Source organism: Callionymus lyra, chromosome 18 (assembly GCF_982586985.1).
Source record: "Callionymus lyra chromosome 18, fCalLyr1.hap1.1, whole genome shotgun sequence".
Taxonomy (NCBI): Eukaryota; Metazoa; Chordata; class Actinopteri; order Syngnathiformes; family Callionymidae; genus Callionymus; species Callionymus lyra.
Genome location: NC_141835.1, coordinates 4921743 through 4942809, shown reverse-complemented (window position 1 = coordinate 4942809; position 21067 = coordinate 4921743). Strand labels below are relative to the sequence as shown.

Genomic DNA, 21067 nt, shown 5'->3' with positions numbered 1-21067 from the left:
AATTTAAAAATAAAATATACTGACATTCTTTGAAAAGTATCGTCATCAGTGCGATAAGATTTCACTGATTGATTTAATTGATTTTTTAGTTTGAGGTTGTGTTTAAGTAACAATATTTATTCATAATGTTTGATGTTGTGTTTAAGTAACATTAGCTATTTATAATGTCTGATGCAGCAGGACCTGGAGCAGCAGGTCCTGGACCAGAGCATCAGCAGGACGGGGAAGAGCAGCAGCAACGGGAGCAGCATTTCCGGGAGCAGGAGCACAAGGAGCAGGACCAGGATCTGCAGCTGGAGCTGCAGTAGTGCTGCACCAGGACAAGTGGTGCTGGTCCTCGTCCTCATCCTGGTCCTGGTCCTGCTCCTGCTCCTGGTCCTGGTCCTACATGTGTAATAACTAGTAATAACTGTCGACCGAATTTAAATAAATGGTCTTGTTCTTGTTATTATGTATGTATGCATGTTATGTATGTATGTTGTGTTCACTTAAAACAAACAGCTGTCGATCAATGTAAATAAATGTTCTTGTTCACTCTGTAAATGTTTGTTTTTATGTCTGCTTACGGTAATTGTACTCTAGTTGGAATATTCTGTATTATTAGTCTACAACAATTAAATTATTTAGAATAATCGATTTAATCAAGGTATACTAAAAGGCCACTAGATGGTAGTAATGTGAATAAAAAATGAACTTAAATGAAAATTAATTAACTACGAGCGTTGATAAAACTTAATATTTTGTACATCATAAAATGCTACTTTAGAAATAACTGAAAACTAATGACCGTCGAAGGAAACTAATTTCAGCTGCATGTATCCGAGATCTGGTTCTCTCCGTCATGACCCAAAGCTCATGACCGTAGGTGAGGGTGGGTACAAAGATTGATCCGTAAATAGAGAGCTTTGCCTTTTGGCTCAGCTCTCTCTTACGCACAACAGTGCTTAGTATACTAGAAGTTAGTATGCATCAGGACAGTGTACGTACTAACTAGTAAAGTAAATTTCGCATAGTAAGACACACTTACGCACTAAAAATACTGAGTACGCAAATATCCCGGACACGTCGGCGCAGCAACACGGCGGGAAAATAAACCAGACGAACGATGACCTCAGAGCCGCGAAGAAACGATCCGGTCCGGCGAGATCTCGCGAGACGTCCTCGCTGGAGGACGCTCGACATTACCTCAGGCAGCTTCAGAGACAGAAGAAGATCGTGGACGAGAACCTGGACTCGCTGAAACGAGCGTCGGCCCGTGAACCGCTGAACTCGCACCTGGACGCCTTGACCAGCGAGTAAGTATCAGTTCCTCAAGGCCTAGTCATTGTATGTGGCCCCTCTGAACGCTCGGCTCGACATCAAAGTTGCTGAACGTTCACCTTGATTTCCTGACGTGCAAGGATGTCATTGTTTCAGATGAGTGAGATTATGGCCCCTTGTGTGTCAGAGCTGTATGAAAATATCAACACACTAAATATTACTACACAATAATACATCTCATTTACAGTTCACATGCTAATGTTAAGCCTGTTTTTGTTTTTTTGTGTTTCAATCAAACTTATGGCCACTAAGTGGCAGCAGTCGTTACATCCTCCGCAGATAAAGGAACCCTACATTCACGTAAGGTCCAGGCCATGGCTGAGGACAAGAGGATACAGTGAGTCCAGCAGCTTTTAAAGATGTCATTTGGACGTATTTCTGTTTGAAAACAAATGAAAGCAGTTACAACTTCGTCAAGGGTCATGTGGTCTGTAAATTCTGGTGATGACTGAGGACGAGAGGATACAGTGACTCCAGCAGCTTTTAAAGCTGATGTTTGGACATATTTTGGTTTGAAAACAAATGAAAGCAGTTACGACTTCGTCATGTGGTCTGTAAATACTACAACATCAGAGTCGGACAATACTACACATATATACTTGTTTGGGTTTTAAAGATGACCGGAAAGATGGATCGTGGACTCAGCCAAGACACCAGAGGATGGTCTCGTGGTGAGTCAGTGATCAAGTTTTACACACACATTTCCACCATTGTCATCACATTTTCTCATTTTAATGTATCAATGTGAATCTCCTCCAGATGATCCAAATTTGGTGACCTCAGAATCGAGATCACGGCCTAGAAGACCTGAGCCGCCTAGAGGACAACGGTATGAAAAATGAATCCATGAATTTTAACATCTATAACAGCTATCACAAGATGAGTTAAATATTAAGAAATGAGTTTAAATTAAACTATAAAACACAGAACAAGTGACATGTGCTGCAGCTCACTGATCGACCACAGTGCGTCAGGCTGAAGGACATCACACCTGACACTGTGGTGTGAAGTTCAGGAGCACCTCAGGGGACAGTACTGACCCCTCTCTTCTTCACCATGTATACTTCAGACTTTTGCTACAACTCTGAGCGGAGTCTTGTCCAGAAGTATGCTGACGATACTGCCATTGTTGGATGCATCAGGGACAACAGCGAGGACGAGTACAGGAGTCTGATATGTGACTTTGTGGACTGGAGTGAGAGGAACCACTTGCAGCTGAACACCTCAAAGACCAAGGAGCTGGTCTCGGACTTTGGGAGGTCCAGGACAAAGCCACGTGCAGTGTCCATCAGAGGTGACGAGGTGGAGATAGTTGACAACTATAAGTACCTCTGTGTGTGGCTGGACAGTAAACTGGTCCTGCAACACAGACCATGTGTATAAGAAAGTTCAGAGTAGACTGTGAGACAGCCCCACATGGACGGAAGCTTCCCAATACTGCCCGTGCCGCGTCGAGTCTCGGTTTCGGGCAGCGGTTCCAGATCCACAGCCAGGAAGATAAAAGCGTCTGAAGCTGACGGAGGAGCAGCAGAGGCAGCAGTGGATCAACAGTCAGACTGAAGCCTTGAGACTCCACATGTCTGCCAGCACCTTCAGCTGCCGACACCATTTCACAGTCCCCCAACAAGGATAGAGACTCCGTCCACTCCGCCACCAGCAACCCGGTGTCCCCGCCCATCATGTCTGGCCAGAGACGCCTGCCCTCCTACAGCGGGGACCCGGGTCAGTCCGCCTCAGAGCAGGACCAAGGACCCTCACAGAGAGTGAAACATTCCTGAAACAAAAGAGTTGAAAACATCCAAAAATATCTGTCAGACTTAAGGCCCTTCAAGTCATTTCTGTGGCCTGATGGTTGTTTCAAATCAAAGAATATTAATATTGACTTGTAGAGATGCCAGTGTTTAAGTTAAGATAAGTTTATTGAATTCACGTAATTGTAACCCAGTTATAATCTGTAATGGGAATATTGTTTAGGTTTTAAAGATATACGGAAAGATGGATCGTGGACTCAGCCAAGACACCACTCCATGGTCATGGAGATGTATAATTTATTTGTACTAATTATACTAACTGTCGACCGAATTTAAATAAATGGTCTTGTTCTTTTACTTAAAACAAGAACAGCTGCTGCTGCAGTGCTGAGTGCCTCCGTCTACAGGAAGGAAAATTGAATGTTTCATTCACGGTGTCAATCAAGCTCGATGGCCAATCAGGCTCCAGCCTCTCACGTGGCCTGATTGAAGGGCGTGGCCAGACAGAAGTGGCGCGGAAACGGCAGAAAATATATTAAACATAAAAGTGAGTGTTTCCACATTGATTATTGTAAAAAACAAGTTTCACCAGGATTTGTGCGGTGTCGGCGAAGGTGTTGAAGCTGGTGTGGATTTTGTAAACACATTTTTGAAAAATCGAGAAAATTCCCATTAACCTTCTAGGACGTGGCTTGCTGGGTATTCTGCGTGCTGTCATTGTTTGTGGAGCCGCATACACACATAAGATTGCCTAACGTTACTGTTATAAAGTGTGGAAATGTAGGACATCAACAAAGAAAAATGTTACTCAGAGAGGGTACCGAGCAGGAGCCAACGGCTGTTGTGTGGTGGGGTCGGCTATACAACAGGAAGACTCATCCATTGTAGAAGCTGCAAATGAATGGATGCCTTGGATAAAAAGTTTGAGAAAATATTTTAAAAAAACCAGATGTTTAACATTGTACTTATAATTATCTCCGTTTTCCAGAATCAAATAACGATATTGACTTGTATTAACATGCATGGCAGAAATGGGTGGATGTTTGCGACAATGATGGTACCCCATGGCTGGCTACTGGGTACATGTATATTGGTCATGAAGGAGTAGCAATCGAGGTAAAACTGAATGGTAAAATGGAAGAAATGTATGCATTGACTGGTGAGTCCTCACCCCACAATACAATATTGATAGCTGCAGGAGGACAGGCTGAAAATCTTGGACCAATGGTAAAAAAAAAGTTCAGAAAACTGATAATGCATGGTAAACAGTAATTGGATGTGTGAAGTTGTGTTGTTGCAGGGAGCTGGAGATGTATCAAGTCACACTTGAAAACTGCAATGCTGCACAGAGACTGGAGCAAGTTGTATTGGATATGCAGCATGGACGGGAAGGCACGGACTCCCCGCTGGTATCCAGTAAGCTAAACGAGATCCCACATGAATTATGGTCCAGCGGGGGAGCCGATGTCGGACTCATGAGAGGAGATAGAAGCCGGAGATAAAGTATGTATGGAAAGATCAGTATAAAATATCAAAAAAAGAATCAGATCAGTGCGCTTGCGTGCAATCAAACTAGTTTCCAGGGTTTGGATGTTGAAATAGAAGCAATCCTGCTCCTATTCCTGCGCGTTCGTTGTTCCACCTACTACCTCAAAGAATACCAAAAGACCAGCTTGTTAAAATCAAAAGTACTTATTCTGACACTGACACTATTATCTTCTCCTGCTCTTCAGGTGAAGCATGATCAGTGACAAGTCATACAATTACCAGTGTTGCCATGTGCTTCGGATGTAACCAATGTCATTCAAGCATCTGTTTCTGTTGGATTCAATATTTTATTATTTAGTGTTATCTACATTCATTATATGATATATTTGACCTATATCCTACAATCCCCCAAAAACTTTAACCTATCATGCGCCATCCAATCCTCTTGGTCCGTTCTGCTAGCATAAGGAACCTGGTTTGTTGTTTGTAATAACCAAAGGAATAAAGAGATAACGATTAAAACAAAATAATATAAAAGTTAACAAGTAATTTACTGATAAGTAAATTAAAGTAAACAACGTTAACAGAAATAAACAAGTAATTAAGTAATAAAAACTTAAACAAATTTAGGATAATTTGGAAAATTTAACATTGACACAAGATGAATATAACACCTGTTGATATCATGAGTGCGAAAAACCCTGCACAGTTAAACGTCATTCATAAACTATCAGAGAAATGGTAAAAAAAGAAGAAAAAAAAAAGGATTTGGGCCAAATCTGGCCAAAGGGAGGTTACACTCGATCCACACGTGTGCAAAATTATGGAACAAAGAATCATGGTTTACAAACAAAAATAAAAACGTAAAAAACGTAAAGAAAAGAGAGAGCTAGAATAAGAAATAATGAAGCTTTATAAGGATGATGGTTGCCGTTACAGGAAAAACATGAGAAGGACGTGTGGAACCACAAAAAAAATGAATAGGAAAAGATAAAACAGTCAAAGCAGGGCTGTACCCATCGCTGGTTGGAACATTAAAAATTGATGGTGACATTGAGCTTGACAACAAAGGCGAAGCTAACAGAACAAGAACAAAACAAAAGAGCAACTAATCTCTGGTCGACATGGAACTGACAACTGTGGATCAGTTCCCACCTTTGGAGGGGAAGGTGCAGAGCCCAGAACATAATCCGACTCCGAATTACTGTAGCACAGGAAGGAAAAGAGGTGAAAACAGAAAGTTAAGAATCCTACATTGTTATGCCGAACGGAACAAAACCATAAATCAAAAGACAGGTGCTCCTACCGGATCAAACTTGACAAGGTAGGAGAAGAAAACACGCGTGATTTAAACTGGAAAGCCATTGAGGAGCTAGAAGATGAAATAGACGAAAAACCCGAGCAGACATTGGGTGGAGCTGGGGCAGAAACAAAAAGGGTAAGATTAGGTCAGAAGGAGAAAAACTATGATCCAAGATATAGACCTAATATCAAACCACCGGACAGTTATACCGACCCTGGTCAATATCCAATATTGATTAAGGGATCAAAAGCCCACTACATTCCTTGGCAGACCTGGGACTTTTCTGGGTTGGTGACCCGACTTCCAGACATTCACGAAGGAGCAGGAAAGTGGATAAAGAAGTTTGAAGAAGAAGCTGTGGGGAAGATGCTTTCGATTGGGCACAAAGAACGTTCTATACCAAAGTGAAAACGAGTGGATGGTAGAGGCCATGTCAGATGGGACTGTATTCAATGCCTACCGACCAATGCTATGAAAGGCATTAGGGATGAATATCCCCCAAAGATTGACCCCAAAGCACAGAGACGATGAGAACGCAGCAGCCTATCTCACCAAGCAACTAAAGCAGTGGAAGCAAGAGACAGAAGAGGGTGCCGAAAATAACCCTCAAATGTCAACGTTGTTCTGCACGTCTGTTGTCGAGGCTCTACCACCAGCCGTACAAAATAAACTGGAGGACGTGGTCGGTCTAACATCCATGCCATACCGAGTGTTCCGTGATCATGTGGTACACGCCATTGAAAAGTACAGAAATGACAAAAAAAAGAATCAAAGAACAAGAAAGACAAGTGCAGAGAAAGCAGGCGCAAATGCAACTTGTCGAACTCCAGGGAAAGACCAAAGCAAGTTTTCAAGCCCCTGTGGTGGAATCCACGGCACCTTCCCTGCACCCAGAACTGCTAACAAGTGCCCCACGAGACACTGAAAGTTACCCACAACAGCCCAATGGGGGCCGATATAACCAGCCATATAACCAGTTAAGACAAGCCCCATACCGCCCATCACAGAGAGGGGCGTACAGACAGTCTAGTCAACCTGCAGTAAGGACATGTTATAACTGCAAAAGACCGGGGCACATAAGAAGAGATTGTCCAAACAATGTTCCTTAAGGGATGGATGGAGGAAGAGGAAACCGACTAAGGCCACATCATGGGACGGGCCAAGGAACCCATGGGCTGGACCGAAATTTGGGTACTAGAGGGGTCCAGAGAATTCTAAAGGGGAGAGTCAACTTTTAAATCACTCGCCGAACTTGGACCAATGGTTAATGTTAAAATTGAAGACAAATTAATTCCGATGCTGCTAGACACAGGAGCAACATACACATGTGTAACACTAATTGATGCCACAAACCTCCCGATGTCCGGAAAATTTGCAAAAACAATAGGATTCTCAGGAACAACACAAATCCCCTAAATGACTGATCCAGTGAGACTTGCCACAAATGATGACAAAGTCTGAATACCAATTTTGGTGTCGGACCAAACACCCATGAACCTATTGAGAAGAGAAGCGCTGTGCAAATTAAAAATCAAGATTTGGTGCATGCCTCAAGGTGTATACATTGATCACAGAGGAGTGGACCATCAAATGTTTCAACTAATCGAATGCGCGGAAGTGTACTGGCTGGGTGATGTCTTGGGGCCGGTGGCCAAAACGCTCAAAACCTGGGAACTGTACATCAGAGCTCAGATTCCACAAGCGACCAAATCTATGACAGATTATCACTGCACGATGTGTTACGATTCCGTCATGTAGCAAAATCTTTGAGGAAAGGTTTGGATCAGGAGACAAGGGGTAAAACAGTGGAAATAAAAACAGACAACATTGTCATTGGAAGAAAAGGTGCAGCCCTGAGTGTTGAAAATAATGATTTAATCTGACAATGGTTTAATGTTACAGAGTCAGAACCACACATTACCCTATTTGTAAATGAGGGATTTAAATCCAAAGACCTAGGGCCAATGATAAAAAAAACACAGAAGAAAAAAGAGGTGGTCAAAACCGAAAACATACTGCTTAAAGTAATGTTGACACAGATCCCGGACCACTTGAGGTCAAAGCACGACACAGACGATGGTCTGGTTAAGTCAGCCAACCACGTACAAATAGAGTTGAAACCAAACATTAAGCTACCAACGCGACCGCAGTATCCGATAAAAGCAGAAGCAGAAGAGGTAGTTCAGAACCCAATTGAGGGACTTGTGAAAGCAGGAGTGTTAGTTGAGACGCATAGTCCATGCAACACACCAATTTTTCCGGTCCTAAAAGCCGATAGATCCGATACTCACTGGTTCATGATTTTCGAGCAGTAAATGATGTTGTGGACGACTGGCCAGCAGAAATACCAAATCCACACACTCTTCTTACAAATGTGCCGGCAGATGCACAGTTTTTTACTGTGATAGTACTTTGTTCTTCATTTTTCAGTATTCCTTTGTCAGAAGACTTACGACATTTGTTTGCATTCACGTACAGGGGGAAGCAGTACAGCTATACTCGCCTCCCACAGCGGTTTAAACACAGCCCACACGTGTTCAACCAAGTCCTGCGACAAGATTTGGAAGGTCAGGACATAAACAGCACATTGACACAATATGTGGATGATTTGTTAATTTGTGCACCAACACTTGAAGACTGCCACAGAGACTCCATTAAAGTACTGCAAAAATTGCACATGGAACTGTCACGATCACACAGACACAATTAGAAGGTGTAAGTAAGGCACCCCGACCAAGAACAGTCGAACAGATGATTACGTTTCTTGGAATGACTGGGTTTAACTCAGAGTGGATTGAAGATTATGCAAGGAAAACTACACCACTAAGAGAGTTAACAAAAGAAGAAGGAAAACAACAATGCTAAAGGCACCACTGCAATGGACAAATGAAGCCAAAGAGGCTTTTGAAGTAATCAAACAAGAGATACAGGGAGCGCCCTATTTAGCAACTCCAGACTATGACAAACCATTTTTACTGTATGTATCAAACAGACACAACATGTATGCGTCAGCAGTTCTGATGCAAGAAACATGCAGTGGAAGACTTAAACCAATCCCATACTACAGCACAAAACTAGACAATGTGGGACAATGGTGGCCACCATGCTATCAAGGGTTAACTGCACTACACTATGCCTATAAAAAAGCATCCACAATCACAATGGGTTATCCAGTAACAATCTACACACGTCACAAAATTACTGAGATGATAAACAAAGGAAAGTTTGTGGTAACACAAGCGAGATGTTCGTTTTACAGTTCATGCCACTGTTGACATATCCAGACATAACAATTAAAAAATGCACCCAACATTTTGCTCAACACGTTGCCACTTTTCTGGGTGGGATTATGTGCACTAGTTTGACTCGGAAGGTCTGCAACGGTTGTGTATGGTGGAATAAACGATGCATTCAAAATAACTGGCCAAGTAGATACTTTAACAAGACAGAAAGCAATTCAGAAGCATATATGAACTGGGCAGAATCACCACAGGGTGTTCCACAAGAATTCAAAGCACAAGACGAGACAAAAGCAGGGCTCGATTCGATAATACCATGGGTCCAGATTAACAAAAATGTCAATTGGATTAACTGGCAGATCACTGACATCCTCCTAGAAGCTTCTCCAGCTACTGGAGAAGCTACATACACACACACACTGAGAGATTGGGAAAACATCTTACGTAATGAGATTGGGAAACATCTTGTGAAATTGTCATGAGTCTACATGTTCCTCCTTGTGTTTACGGTTTTATTGTGAAATCCGCTCCCTTCTGTGTCTGTGCTAGTCTTACTTCCCCCCTGTCTGAGTAGTAATTGTTCCCAGCCGTGTCTCGTTAGCCCCGCCCCCAGCTGCTGCTGATTGCTCCCCTTCTTAAGCCCCCACTCTCTGTCACGTCCTTGTCTTGTCGTCAACATTTTCTAGAACCCGTATCTTGCCTCTAAGTATTCCTGCTCTTACCCTGTCCCGTACCTTGTCCCAACCAAGACTCTTTCCTGCCTGTTTTATATTCGACCTGTTTCTGCCCCTTGACACCGAGTTTGCCTTACCCTTGCTATTGTCTTTTGTTGCCGATTACTGGACTGTTGACTACGCCTCTGCCTTCCCCACGGAATAAACCAAGTCTATGCAAATACCTCTGCGCCTGGGTTTCTCCTTTCCACATAGTGATAGAAATCACCTTGGCCGAGTGTCCAGACACGAGTCATACCAAGGAGGTCCGGAAGGCGGACCCCACTGTGTCCTGTATAAAGTCAATGTGAATGATGTTAAGAATCTGATGATCATAAGGATTGCTTTGTGAATTACCCGCTGGGCTTCGACCCACCGTTAATAAAATCCATCATCCCGTTGACTGGTCTGGGTTCACTAAGATTGAGGCGTACGCATACACCGTCCAGTCAATACTTCATGAGGCAAGAGGGTATGACAGGCCGACTCACCAGATTGCATGCCCAACCGGCCAGTCTTAAGGCTCCTCTTCGAAGAGGGACTCCAAACACTTCCAAAATTATACTGCAAACCAAAGTATTCTTCAATTTTTTTAATTTATCCCCAGTGAAGCAGGTGCCGTTATCTGACCTGTCCATTCTGGGCATGCCGAACTGTGGTATCAATTCCTTCTGCATCCAGTTGATGACCACATCCGCAGTTTCCTGTTCACATGGGACAACCTCGATCCATCTGCTGAAAACATCCACTGCCACAAGCATATCTCATTCCCTTTGTCTTGTTTTCAAGACCCATGTCAGTGAAATCAATCACTATCTCTTCCCAAGGGTATTGTGGTACGTGGAAACCTACTAGTCCCATTTTCATGGCTGACCGTGCGTTGAATTTAATGCAAATCGTACATGTCTGTACAAAATACTTACAAATATCTTCCAAAAACGGATGCCACCACCATGTTTTCAATTCAAATGTGTTTGCCGGAACCATGACCTCTTAAATGAGTTTCTTGACACGTTAGACAACAAGGATGCAGGAGCAACTATCCTCCCATCTAAACTACGCCAGATCCCTGACATTTTGTCTTTTATTGCTCCACCCTCCAACAATGATTGTTTCTCAGTAGGAGCTGCATTAGTCTGAATTTCAATAATTGCGTCTATTACTCGTTTTGAGCTAATCTTTGAGTTGCTCCTGACAATCATTTCTGGCCACTCACCCTCCGTTGGAGGCAAATAACCTGCGAGTGTTGTAGTTGTGCTGCCCCTGTAGTAGTTTGAAATCTCGTTCTACGCCAGCTGATTACATTCGTACAACAGGCTCTCACCACATAAGCAGAGTCAGTAAAAATGTTTATGCGTAGGTATTTACAAAGTTCACAGGCTCTAATTACCCCCATCAGTTCTGCCAATTGTGCACTACCCTTTGGTAGATACTCGGCTTCCATTACTTCAAGTTCTTCATCCTCATTTTCCATCACGACTGAATAGGCGGCAATAATCTTTCCTCTGACATGATCCCAGTGACTGTGTCCATCAGTAAAAATGTTGACTCTATCTCCAGTAAGGGTGGTCCCAGTGATGTGCGGATCATGCAAAGACAGAGAATATATAATGATAAAATAATTTTAATTGTTAAAGTGTGGATGTTCTGCAAAAAAACGCTTTCTGCTTTCCTTGCCTTATTTTTTCAACCTGTGGCACTGTGTGGACACAAATGGGATTTTGTGACCTAAAGAATTTGCAAAGAGGCCTCACCAAACATGAGCGGCCGCTCATGTTCAAAGCCAGATTGCGCTAAAAACGTTTGGGATGACGACTCATCATAAATGTGAAATGTGCATTTTGTAGGCGATGAAAATGAAACATAACCCGTAAACTACTGCCAATCAAATTGCAAATAATCTGCGCTGAGCCCATATATTTGTAACTCTTGATTCTGATGACGTCAGTGCCTCACCAGCTATAAACCTCACCGCACGTCATTGGTGATCGTAGTCACTCTTTCTGAGTCTGTGATATCTTCCATAGTAGTCACTTCCTCACACTCATGAGGTGTCCCCTTCTGAACTGTGTCCATTTTTTCAGCCATGTTTGTGATACCATAGTAGAAGTGAATATTGTCAATACACAACAAATCAAGTAATTTACTCTTTCTATTAAATGAGCATTTTTTTGCTTGACAGGAGCTAACTACTGAGTGTCGAGTATTTATCTTAACGTCACAGTCAACAGTAATGTGTGATACTCCATGCAGTGCCAAGGCTATAGCACAAATAGTCCTCCCACAGTGGAAAAGTCCAAGTTCAACGCCGTCCAGTCGGCCACTACAGTAACATAGAACCTTCCTCCCCAAGTTTGTTTTCTGCCATTACACTGAATTCACAAAACCTTGTGATTCACACATCTAGAAGGAAATTCAGATTAATATTCTGATTTTGCCAGCTCCACGGCTTCCAACAGTCCTTTTTTAACAGCAATAAATGCATTTTCTCCTTCTGTGGTCCATTCAAGTGTTGCCTTGTAGTCTGTGGACCCTGCAGTCTTAATCATATCCCTGAGAGGGCATGTTATCTCTATATAGTTCCTGCTGTAATCATCATACCTCGCACAGTCGTAGGCTTCGGATGTGATGCAATGCTGTCTTTCTGAGTCGGAGTCATTTCGAATCCTTTGTGCGTCACCACTTTGCCTAGGAAAACAACTCTTTCACTGCATAATTGCATTTTGTCTTTGTTCACCTTCAGACCATTTCAGCAACTTGATAGTCAAATCTGCCACTTCAGTCTCAAATTCCCCAGCCAACAATAGATCACCCACATACTGTAAAAGCCAATATTTTCAGGTATTATAGGTTCAGACTAACACAGTTTCTTCAACAACATATTATTGAATATTGCATGGCTTTCACGCAAACCCTGAGGTAGTCTTGTGTAGACCTAGAGTTCCATTGTGAGTAAATGCAAACTTTTCACTGGTCTCTTGTGTTACTGGAATACAGAAAAAGGCATTAGCAATATCAATAACACCAAACCATTGAAATCTTTTCTCAATATTCGCACAAATGGTGAACGGATTTGGTGTCTCAAGTTTGCAATGTTTCTGTCATGTTTTGGTGCTTTCCTGTTTTATTTTGTAGTCGGTTTCCTGTTTTGGTTCGTGTCTTTGTTTTTGTCTTGACAGACGCTGGCAGGTGCGCGGCTGGGGGTGATTGAATGGCGGGTTCTTCCCACAGAAAAGTAGCGTCCCGGACCTGAAGAACTCGCCAGAGAATTGAGTTTCCAGACTAGGTTGGCATTCGTAGATTCTCTTTGCTCGTGTTCCCTATGAACTTTTTCCTGAAGACCCCTGACGTTGTCAGTGCCTTGTTTTGCTCACGTGAGTCTTTTTCCTCTTTTGTTTTAGTTCCGGATCTGAGATCCCGATCTCCAGCCGCGTCCTGCCTTCGTCCCGAGTTCCTGATTTGTTTTTTGTTTCGGTCCCTTCCGACCGCTTGGAATATTAAAAGACTTTTGCTTGAACATTTGCTCCGAGGATATTTGTCCACTTCCGCTTCTGGGTCTCCTGCCGAGTTCCACCCGTGACAGTTTCAGGGCGTCATTTACTGCTCTTGAACAAGTCTATAAACATCTTTTCCAGGCTTCTTAACTGGACTGATTAGAGTGTTGTTAATGGAGGCACATGGTCTTAGTACCCCTCCTTCAATCAGTTGTTTAATCACCGGCTCAATACCGAGGATAGCATGGTGGCCACCCTTGTGCCACATTGTCTAGTTTCGTGCTGTAGTATGCCATTGGTTGTTTTGTCTTCCACTGCATGTTTCTTGCATCAGAACTGTACATGTTGTGTCTGTTTGACACATACAGTAAAAATGGTTTTGTCATAGTCTGGAGTTGCTAGAGAGGGTGCTCTCTGCATTTCTTGTTTGATTACTTCAAACGCCTCTTTGGCTTCATTTGTCCATTGCAGTGGTGCCTTTAGCATTGTTGTTTTCCTTGCATAATCTTCAATCCACTCTGAGTTAAACCTAGTCATTCCAAGAAACGTCATCATCTGTCCGACTGTTCTTGGTTGGTTCTTGGTGTAAACCTTCTAATTGTGTCTGTGTGATCGTGACAGTTCCATGTGCAATTATTCTGCCTAAGTATTCAACTTGTGCTTGACAGAAGTGCAATTTCTTTTGTGACACTTTGTGACCTCCTTCTGCTAATTTTTGCAGTACTTTAATGGAGTCTCTGTGGCAGTCTTCAAGTGTTGGTGCACAAATTAACAAATCATCCACATATTGTGTCAATGTGCTGTTTATGTCCTGACCTTCCAAATCTTGTCGCAGGACTTGGTTGAACACGTGTGGGCTGTGTTTAAATCCCTGTGGGAGGTGAGAATAGCTGTACTGCTTCCCCCTGTTAGTGAACGCGAACAAATGTCGTGAGTCTTCTGACGATGGAATACTGAAAAATGCAGAACAAAGATCGATCACTGTAAAAAACTTAGCATCTGCCGGCACATTTATAAGAAGAGTGTGTGGATTTGGTATTTCTGCTGGCTAGTCGTCCACAACATCATTTACTGCTCGAAGACCATGAACCAGTCGGTATTTGGATCTATCGGCTTTTAGGACCGGAGAAATTGGTGTGTTGCATGGACTATGCGTCTCAACTAACACTCCTGCTTTCACAAGTCCCTTAATTGTGTTCTGAACTCCTTCTTCTGCTTCTGCTTTTATCGGATACTGCGGTCGCGTTGGTAGCTTAATGTTTGGTTTCAACTCTATTTGTACTGGGCTGGTTGATTTAACCAGACCAACGTCTGTGTCATGCTTTGAACACAAGTGGTCCGGGATCTGTGTCAACATTTCTTTAAGCAGTATGTTTTCGGTTTTGACCACCTCTTTTTTCTTCTGTGTTGTTATAGGTATAGTTACAACCTGTGTTTTTGCTGTCATTAGCCTGTAGTTATTATTTTGATCATGTTTCCCTCTTTTGAGAAAAATATTAGTGGATTTTCGGAGGCAACACACTCTGTTTGGTTGGCCGTTTTTATAATTGGCCCTAGGTCTTTGGATTACCCTCATTTACAAATAGGGTAATGTGTGGTTCTGTAACATTAAACCATTGTCTGATAAAATCATTATTTTCAACACTCAGGGCTGCCTCTTGTCTTCCGATGATAATGTTGTCTGTTTTTATTTCCACTGTTTTACCCCTAGTCTCCTGATCCAAACCTTTCCTCAATGATTTTGCTACATGACGGATCGTAACACATCGTGCAGTGATAATCTGTCATAGGTTTGGTCGCTTGTGGAATCTGAGCTCTGATGTACAGTTCCCAGGTTTTGAGCGTTTCGGCCACCGGCCCCAAGACATCACCCAGCCAGTACACTTCCGCGCATTCGATTAGTTTAAACATTTAATGGTCCACTCCTCTGTGATCAATGTATACACCTTGAGGCGTGTACCAAATCTTGATTTTTAATTTGCACAGCGCGTCTCTTCTCAATAGGTTCATGGGTGTTTGGTCCTACACCAAAATTGGTATTCAGACTTTGTCATCATTTGTGGCAAGTCTCACTGGATCAGTCATTTAGGGGATTTGTGTTGTTCCTGAGAATCCTATTGTTTTTGCAAATTTTCCGGACATGGGGAGGTTTGTGGCATCAATTGGTGTTACACATATGCATGTTGCTCCTGTGTCTAGCAGCATCGGAATTTGTTTGTCTTCAATTTTAACATTAACCATTGGACTCGCCCAGGTTCAGCCAGTGATTTAAAAGTTGACTCTCCCCTTAAGGATTCTCCTGACCCCTCTAGTACCCAACTTTCGGCCCGGCCCATGGGTTCCTTGGCCCGTCCCATGATGTGGCCTTAGTCGGTTTCCTCTCGCTCCATCCATCCCTTAAGGAACGTTGCTTGGACAATCTCTTCTTATGTGCCCCGGTCTTTTGCAGTTATAACATGTCCTTACTGCAGGTTGACTTGACTGTCTATACACCCCTCTCTGTGATGGGCGGTATGAGGCTTGTCTTGACTGGTTATATGGCTGGTTATATCGGCCCCCATAGGGCTGTTGTGGGTAGCCCTCAGGCTCTCGTGGGGCACTTGTTAGCAGTTCTGGGGGCAGGGAAGGTGCCGTGGCTTCCACCACAGGGGCTTGAAAACTTGCTTTGGTCTTTCCCTGGAGTTCGACAAGTTGCATTTGCGCCTGCTTTCTCTGCACTTGTCTTTCTTGTTCTTTGATTCTTTTTTTTGTCATTTCTGTACTTTTCAATGGCGTGTACCACATGATCACGGAACACTCGGTATGGCATGGATGTTAGACCGACCACGTCCTCCAGTTTATTTTGTACGGCTGGTGGTAGAGCCTCGACAACAGACGTGCGGAACAACGTTGACATTTGAGGGTTATTTTCGGCACCCTCTTCTGTCTCTTGCTTCCACTGCTTTAGTTGCTTGGTGAGATAGGCTGCTGCGTTCTCATCGTCTCTGTGCTTTGGGGTCAATCTTTGGGGGATATTCATCCCTAATGCCTTTCATAGCATTGGTCGGTAGGCATTGAATACAGTCCCATCTGACATGGCCTCTACAATCCACTCGTTTTCACTTTGGTATAGAACGTTCTTTGTGCCCAATCGAAAGCATCTTCTTCAAACTTCTTTATCCACTTTCCTGCTCCTTCGTGAATGTCTGGAAGTCGGGTCACCAACCCAGTCAAATCCTGGGTCTGCCAAGGAATGTAGTGGGCTTTTGATCCCTTAATCAATATTGGATATTGACCAGGGTCGGTATAACTGTCTGGTGGTTTGATATTAGGTCTATATCTTGGATCATAGTTTTTCTCCTTCTGACCTAATCTTACCCTTTTTGTTTCTGCCCCAGCTCCACCCAATGTCTGCTCGGGTTTTTCGTCTATTTCATCTTCTAGCTCCTCAATGGCTTTCCAGTTTAAATCACGCGTGTTTTCTTCTCCTACCTTGTCAAGTTTGATCCGGTAGGAGCACCTGTCTTTTGATTTATGGTTTTGTTCCGTTCAGCATAACAATGTAGGATTCTTAACTTTCTGTTTTCACCTCTTTTCCTTCCTGTGCTACAGTAATTCGGAGTCGGATTATGTTCTGGGCTCTGCACCTTCCCCTCCAAAGGTGGGAACTGATCCACAGTTGTCAGTTCCATGTCGACCAGAGATTAGTTGCTCTTTTGTTTTGTTCTTGTTCTGTTAGCTTCGCCTTTGTTGTCAAGCTCAATGTCACCATCAATTTTTAATGTTCCAACCAGCGATGGGTACAGCCCTGCTTTGACTGTTTTATCTTTTCCTATTCATTTTTTTTGTGGTTCCACACGTCCTTCTCTTATGTTTTTCCTGTAATGGCAACCATCATCCTTATAAAGCTTCATTATTTCTTATTCTAGCTCTCTTTTTTCTTTACGTTTTTTTACCTTTTTGTTTTTGTTTGTAAACCATGATTCTTTGTTCCATAATTTTGCACACGTGTGGATCGATTTTAACCTCCCTTTGGCCAGATTTGGCCCAAATCCTTTTTTTTTTCTTCTTTTTTTACCATTTCTCTGATAGTTTATGAATGACGTTTAACTGTGCAGGGTTTTTCGCACTCATGATATCAACAGGTGTTATATTCATCTTGTGTCAATGTTAATTTTCCAAATTATCCTAAATTTGTTTAAGTTTGTATTACTTAATTGTTTATTTCTGTTAACGTTGTTTACTTTAATTTACTTATCAGTAAATTGCTTGTTAACTTTTATATTATTTTGTTTTAATCGTTATCTCTTTATTCCTTTGGTTATTACAAACAACAAACCAGGTTCCTTATGCTAGCAGAACGGACCAAGAGGATTGGATGGCGCATGATAGGTTAAAGTTTTTGGGGGATTGTAGGATATAGGTCAAATATATCATATAATTAATGTAGATAACACTAAATAATAAAATATTGAATCCAACAGAAACAGATGCTTGAATGACATTGGTTACATCCGAAGCACATGGCAACACTGGTGACTAATTGTATGACTTGTCACTGATCATGCTTCACCTGAAGAGCAGGAGAAGATAATAGTGTCAGTGTCAGAATAAGTACTTTTGATTTTAACAAGCTGGTCTTTTGGTATTCTTTGAGGTAGTAGGTGGAACAACGAACGAGCAGGAATAGGAGCAGGATTGCTTCTATTTCAACATCCAAACCCTGGAAACTAGTTTGATCGCACGCAAGCGCACTGATCTGATTCTTTTTTTGATATTTTATACTGATCTTTCCATACATACTTTATCTCCGGCTTCCATCTCCTCTCATGAGTCCGACATCGGCTCCCCCGCTGGACCATAATTCATGTGGGATCTCGTTTAGCTTACTGGATACCAGCGGGGAGTCCGTGCCTTCCCGTCCATGCTGCATATCCAATACAACTTGCTCCAGTCTCTGTGCAGCATTGCTGTTTTCAAGTGTGACTTGATACATCTCCAGCTCCCTGCAACAACACAACTTCACACATCCAATTACTGTTTACCATGCATTATCAGTTTTCTGAACTTTTTTTTACCATTGGTCCAAGATTTTCAGCCTGTCCTCCTGCAGCTATCAATATTGTATTGTGGGGTGAGGACTCACCAGTCAATGCATACATTTCTTCCATTTTACCATTCAGTTTTACCTCGATTGCTACTCCTTCATGACCAATATACATGTACCCAGTAGCCAGCCATGGGGTACCATCATTGTCGCAAACATCCACCCATTTCTGCCATGCATGTTAATACAAGTCAATATTGTTATTTGATTCTGGAAAACGGAGATAATTATAAGTACAATGTTAAACATCTGTTTTTTTTTTATATTTTCTCAAACTTTTTATCCAAGGCATCCATTCATTTGCAGCTTTTACAATGGATGAGTCTTCCTGTTGTATAGCCGACCCCACCACACAACAGCCGTTGGCTCCTGCTCGGTACCCTCTCTGAGTAACATTTTTCTTTGTTGATGTCCTACATTTCCACACTTTATAACAGTAACGTTAGGCAATCTTATGTGTGTATGCGGCTCCACAAACAATGACAGCACGCAGAATACCCAGCAAGCCACGTCCTAGAAGGTTAATGGGAATTTTCTCAATTTTTCAAAAATGTGTGTACAAAATCCACATCAGCCACAGTGCCCGAAAGGGGGGGCCGTCTCAGGAGAGGCCGGTATATTGTAAGCAGACATAAAAACAAATATTTTCAGAGGGAACAAGAACATTTATTTACATTGATCGACAGCTGCAGCAGCAGCTGTTCTTGTTTAAAGTAAACACAACATACTAGTGAACAAGAATAAGACCATTTATTTAAATTCGGTTGACAGTTAGTATAATTAGTACAAATAAATTATACATCTCCACGACCATAGAGTGGTGTCTTGGCTGAGTCCACGATCCATCTTTTCGTATATCTTTAAAACCTAAACAATATTCCCATTACAGATTATAACTAGGTTACAATTACGTGAATTCAATAAACTTATCTTAACTTAAACACTGGCATCTTTACAAGTCAATATTAATCTTCTTTGATTTGAAACAACCATCAGGCCACAGAAATGACTTGAAGGGCCTCAAGTCTGACAGATATTTTTGATGTTTTCAACTCTTTTGTTTCAGGAACCGTTGCTACAGAACAATATTGACGTGATTTGAGGTCAATAGTTCATTTTTAGTTCATGCTGACGATTTCTCAATCAAAACGTCAAAATAAGAGCCTCAAATAAATAACAAGGTGTAAAATATTTGATTCATTTTCTGCCTTTGATGTCATCTTGAGTTGCATACAAAGTTCAACATTCTGTGGTTGGTTTTAAAAGTTAGGAAACAGATTAAATCCTCAGCATTGAGTTAAGTTTGAGTCTCCGGTCCAGTTCAGGGGTCTCTCTCCTTCTTCACCTTCACGTCTCCGGCCAGGATGGTGGCGATCTCGCCCTGCATGAAGGCCCAGGGCACGTTGGAGCCCACCAGTGGACACTTGTCGCCGCTGGGACAGTACACCTCGCCCGACGCCCCCTGAGCCTTGATGCTCTCTCGGGAACAAGGGAAGCAGAACTTGTGACTCGGGGCGGAGGGACACTGGACAAAGTGGGTGTCCTCCAGACGCTCGTGGCAGATGGTGCAGCACAGGGGTCCGCTGTTGGTCACGGGGGAGCCGGCACGCTCTGTGAGGGTCCTTGGTCCTGCTCTGAGGCGAACTGACCCGGGTCCCCGCTGCGGGAGGGCAGGCGTCTCTGGCCGGACATGAAGGACGCGGACACCGGGCTGCTGCTGGCGTGTCTGGAGGTGGAGGAGTGGACGGAGTCTCTGTCCTTGTTGGGGGACTGTGAAGGGGTGTCATCAGCTGAAAGTGCTGGCAGACATGTGGAGTTTCAAGGCTTCAGTCTGACTGTTGATCCACTGCTGCCTCTGCTGCTCCTCCGTCAACTTCAGACGCTTTCCTCTTCCTGGCCGTGGATCTGGAACCGCTGCCCGAGACTCGACCCGGCACGGGCAGGGAAGTGGGCAGCATTGGGAAGCTTCCGTCCATGTGGGGCTGTCTCCCAGTCTACTCTGAACTTTCTTATACACATGGTCACATACACCGAGGTACTTATAGTTGTCAACTATCTCCACCTCGTCACCTCTGATGGACACTGGACGTGGCTTTGTCCTGGACCTCCCAAAGTCCGAGACCAGCTCCTTGGTCTTTGAGAGGTTCAGCTGCAAGTGGTTCCTCTCACTCCAGTCCACAAAGTCACATATCAGACTCCTGTACTCGCTGTTGTCCCTGATGCATCCAACAATGGCAGTGTCGTCAGCATACTTCTGGACAAGACTCCTCTCAGAGTTGTAGCAAAAGTCTGAAGTATATATGGTGAAGAAGAGAGGGGCCAGTACTGTCCCCTGAGGTGCTCCTGAACTGCACACCACAGTGTCAGGTGTGATGTCCTTCAGCCTGACGCACTGTGGTCGATCAGTGAGCTGCAGCACATGTCACTTGTTCTGCGTTTTATAGTATAATTTAAACTCATTTCTTAATATTTAACTCATCTTGTGATAGCTTTTATAGATGTTAAAATTCATGGATTCATTTTTCAAACCGTTGTCCTGTAGGCGGCTCAGGTCTTATAGGCGATGATGTCAATCGTGAGTTCACCAAATCTGGAGGAGATTCACATTGATACATTAAAATAAGAACATTTGATGACATCGGTGGAAATGTGTGTGTAAAACATGATCACTGA

General features: G+C 43.0%; 1 protein-coding gene across 1 annotated transcript; it reads right to left on the bottom strand.

Annotated features, from left to right (window-relative positions):
* Positions 1–19627: 19627 nt before the first annotated feature.
* Positions 19628–20370, bottom strand: LOC148060178 (interferon regulatory factor 2-binding protein 2-A-like). Its single transcript, XM_087780391.1, has 3 exons — positions 20242–20370; positions 20102–20164; positions 19628–20054 (listed from the first exon to the last, which is right to left on the bottom strand). The coding sequence occupies exons 1-3, from the start codon at positions 20368–20370 to the stop codon at positions 19716–19718; spliced, it is 531 nt and encodes a 176-aa protein (XP_087636517.1). The 3' UTR covers positions 19628–19715.
* Positions 20371–21067: the final 697 nt, after the last annotated feature.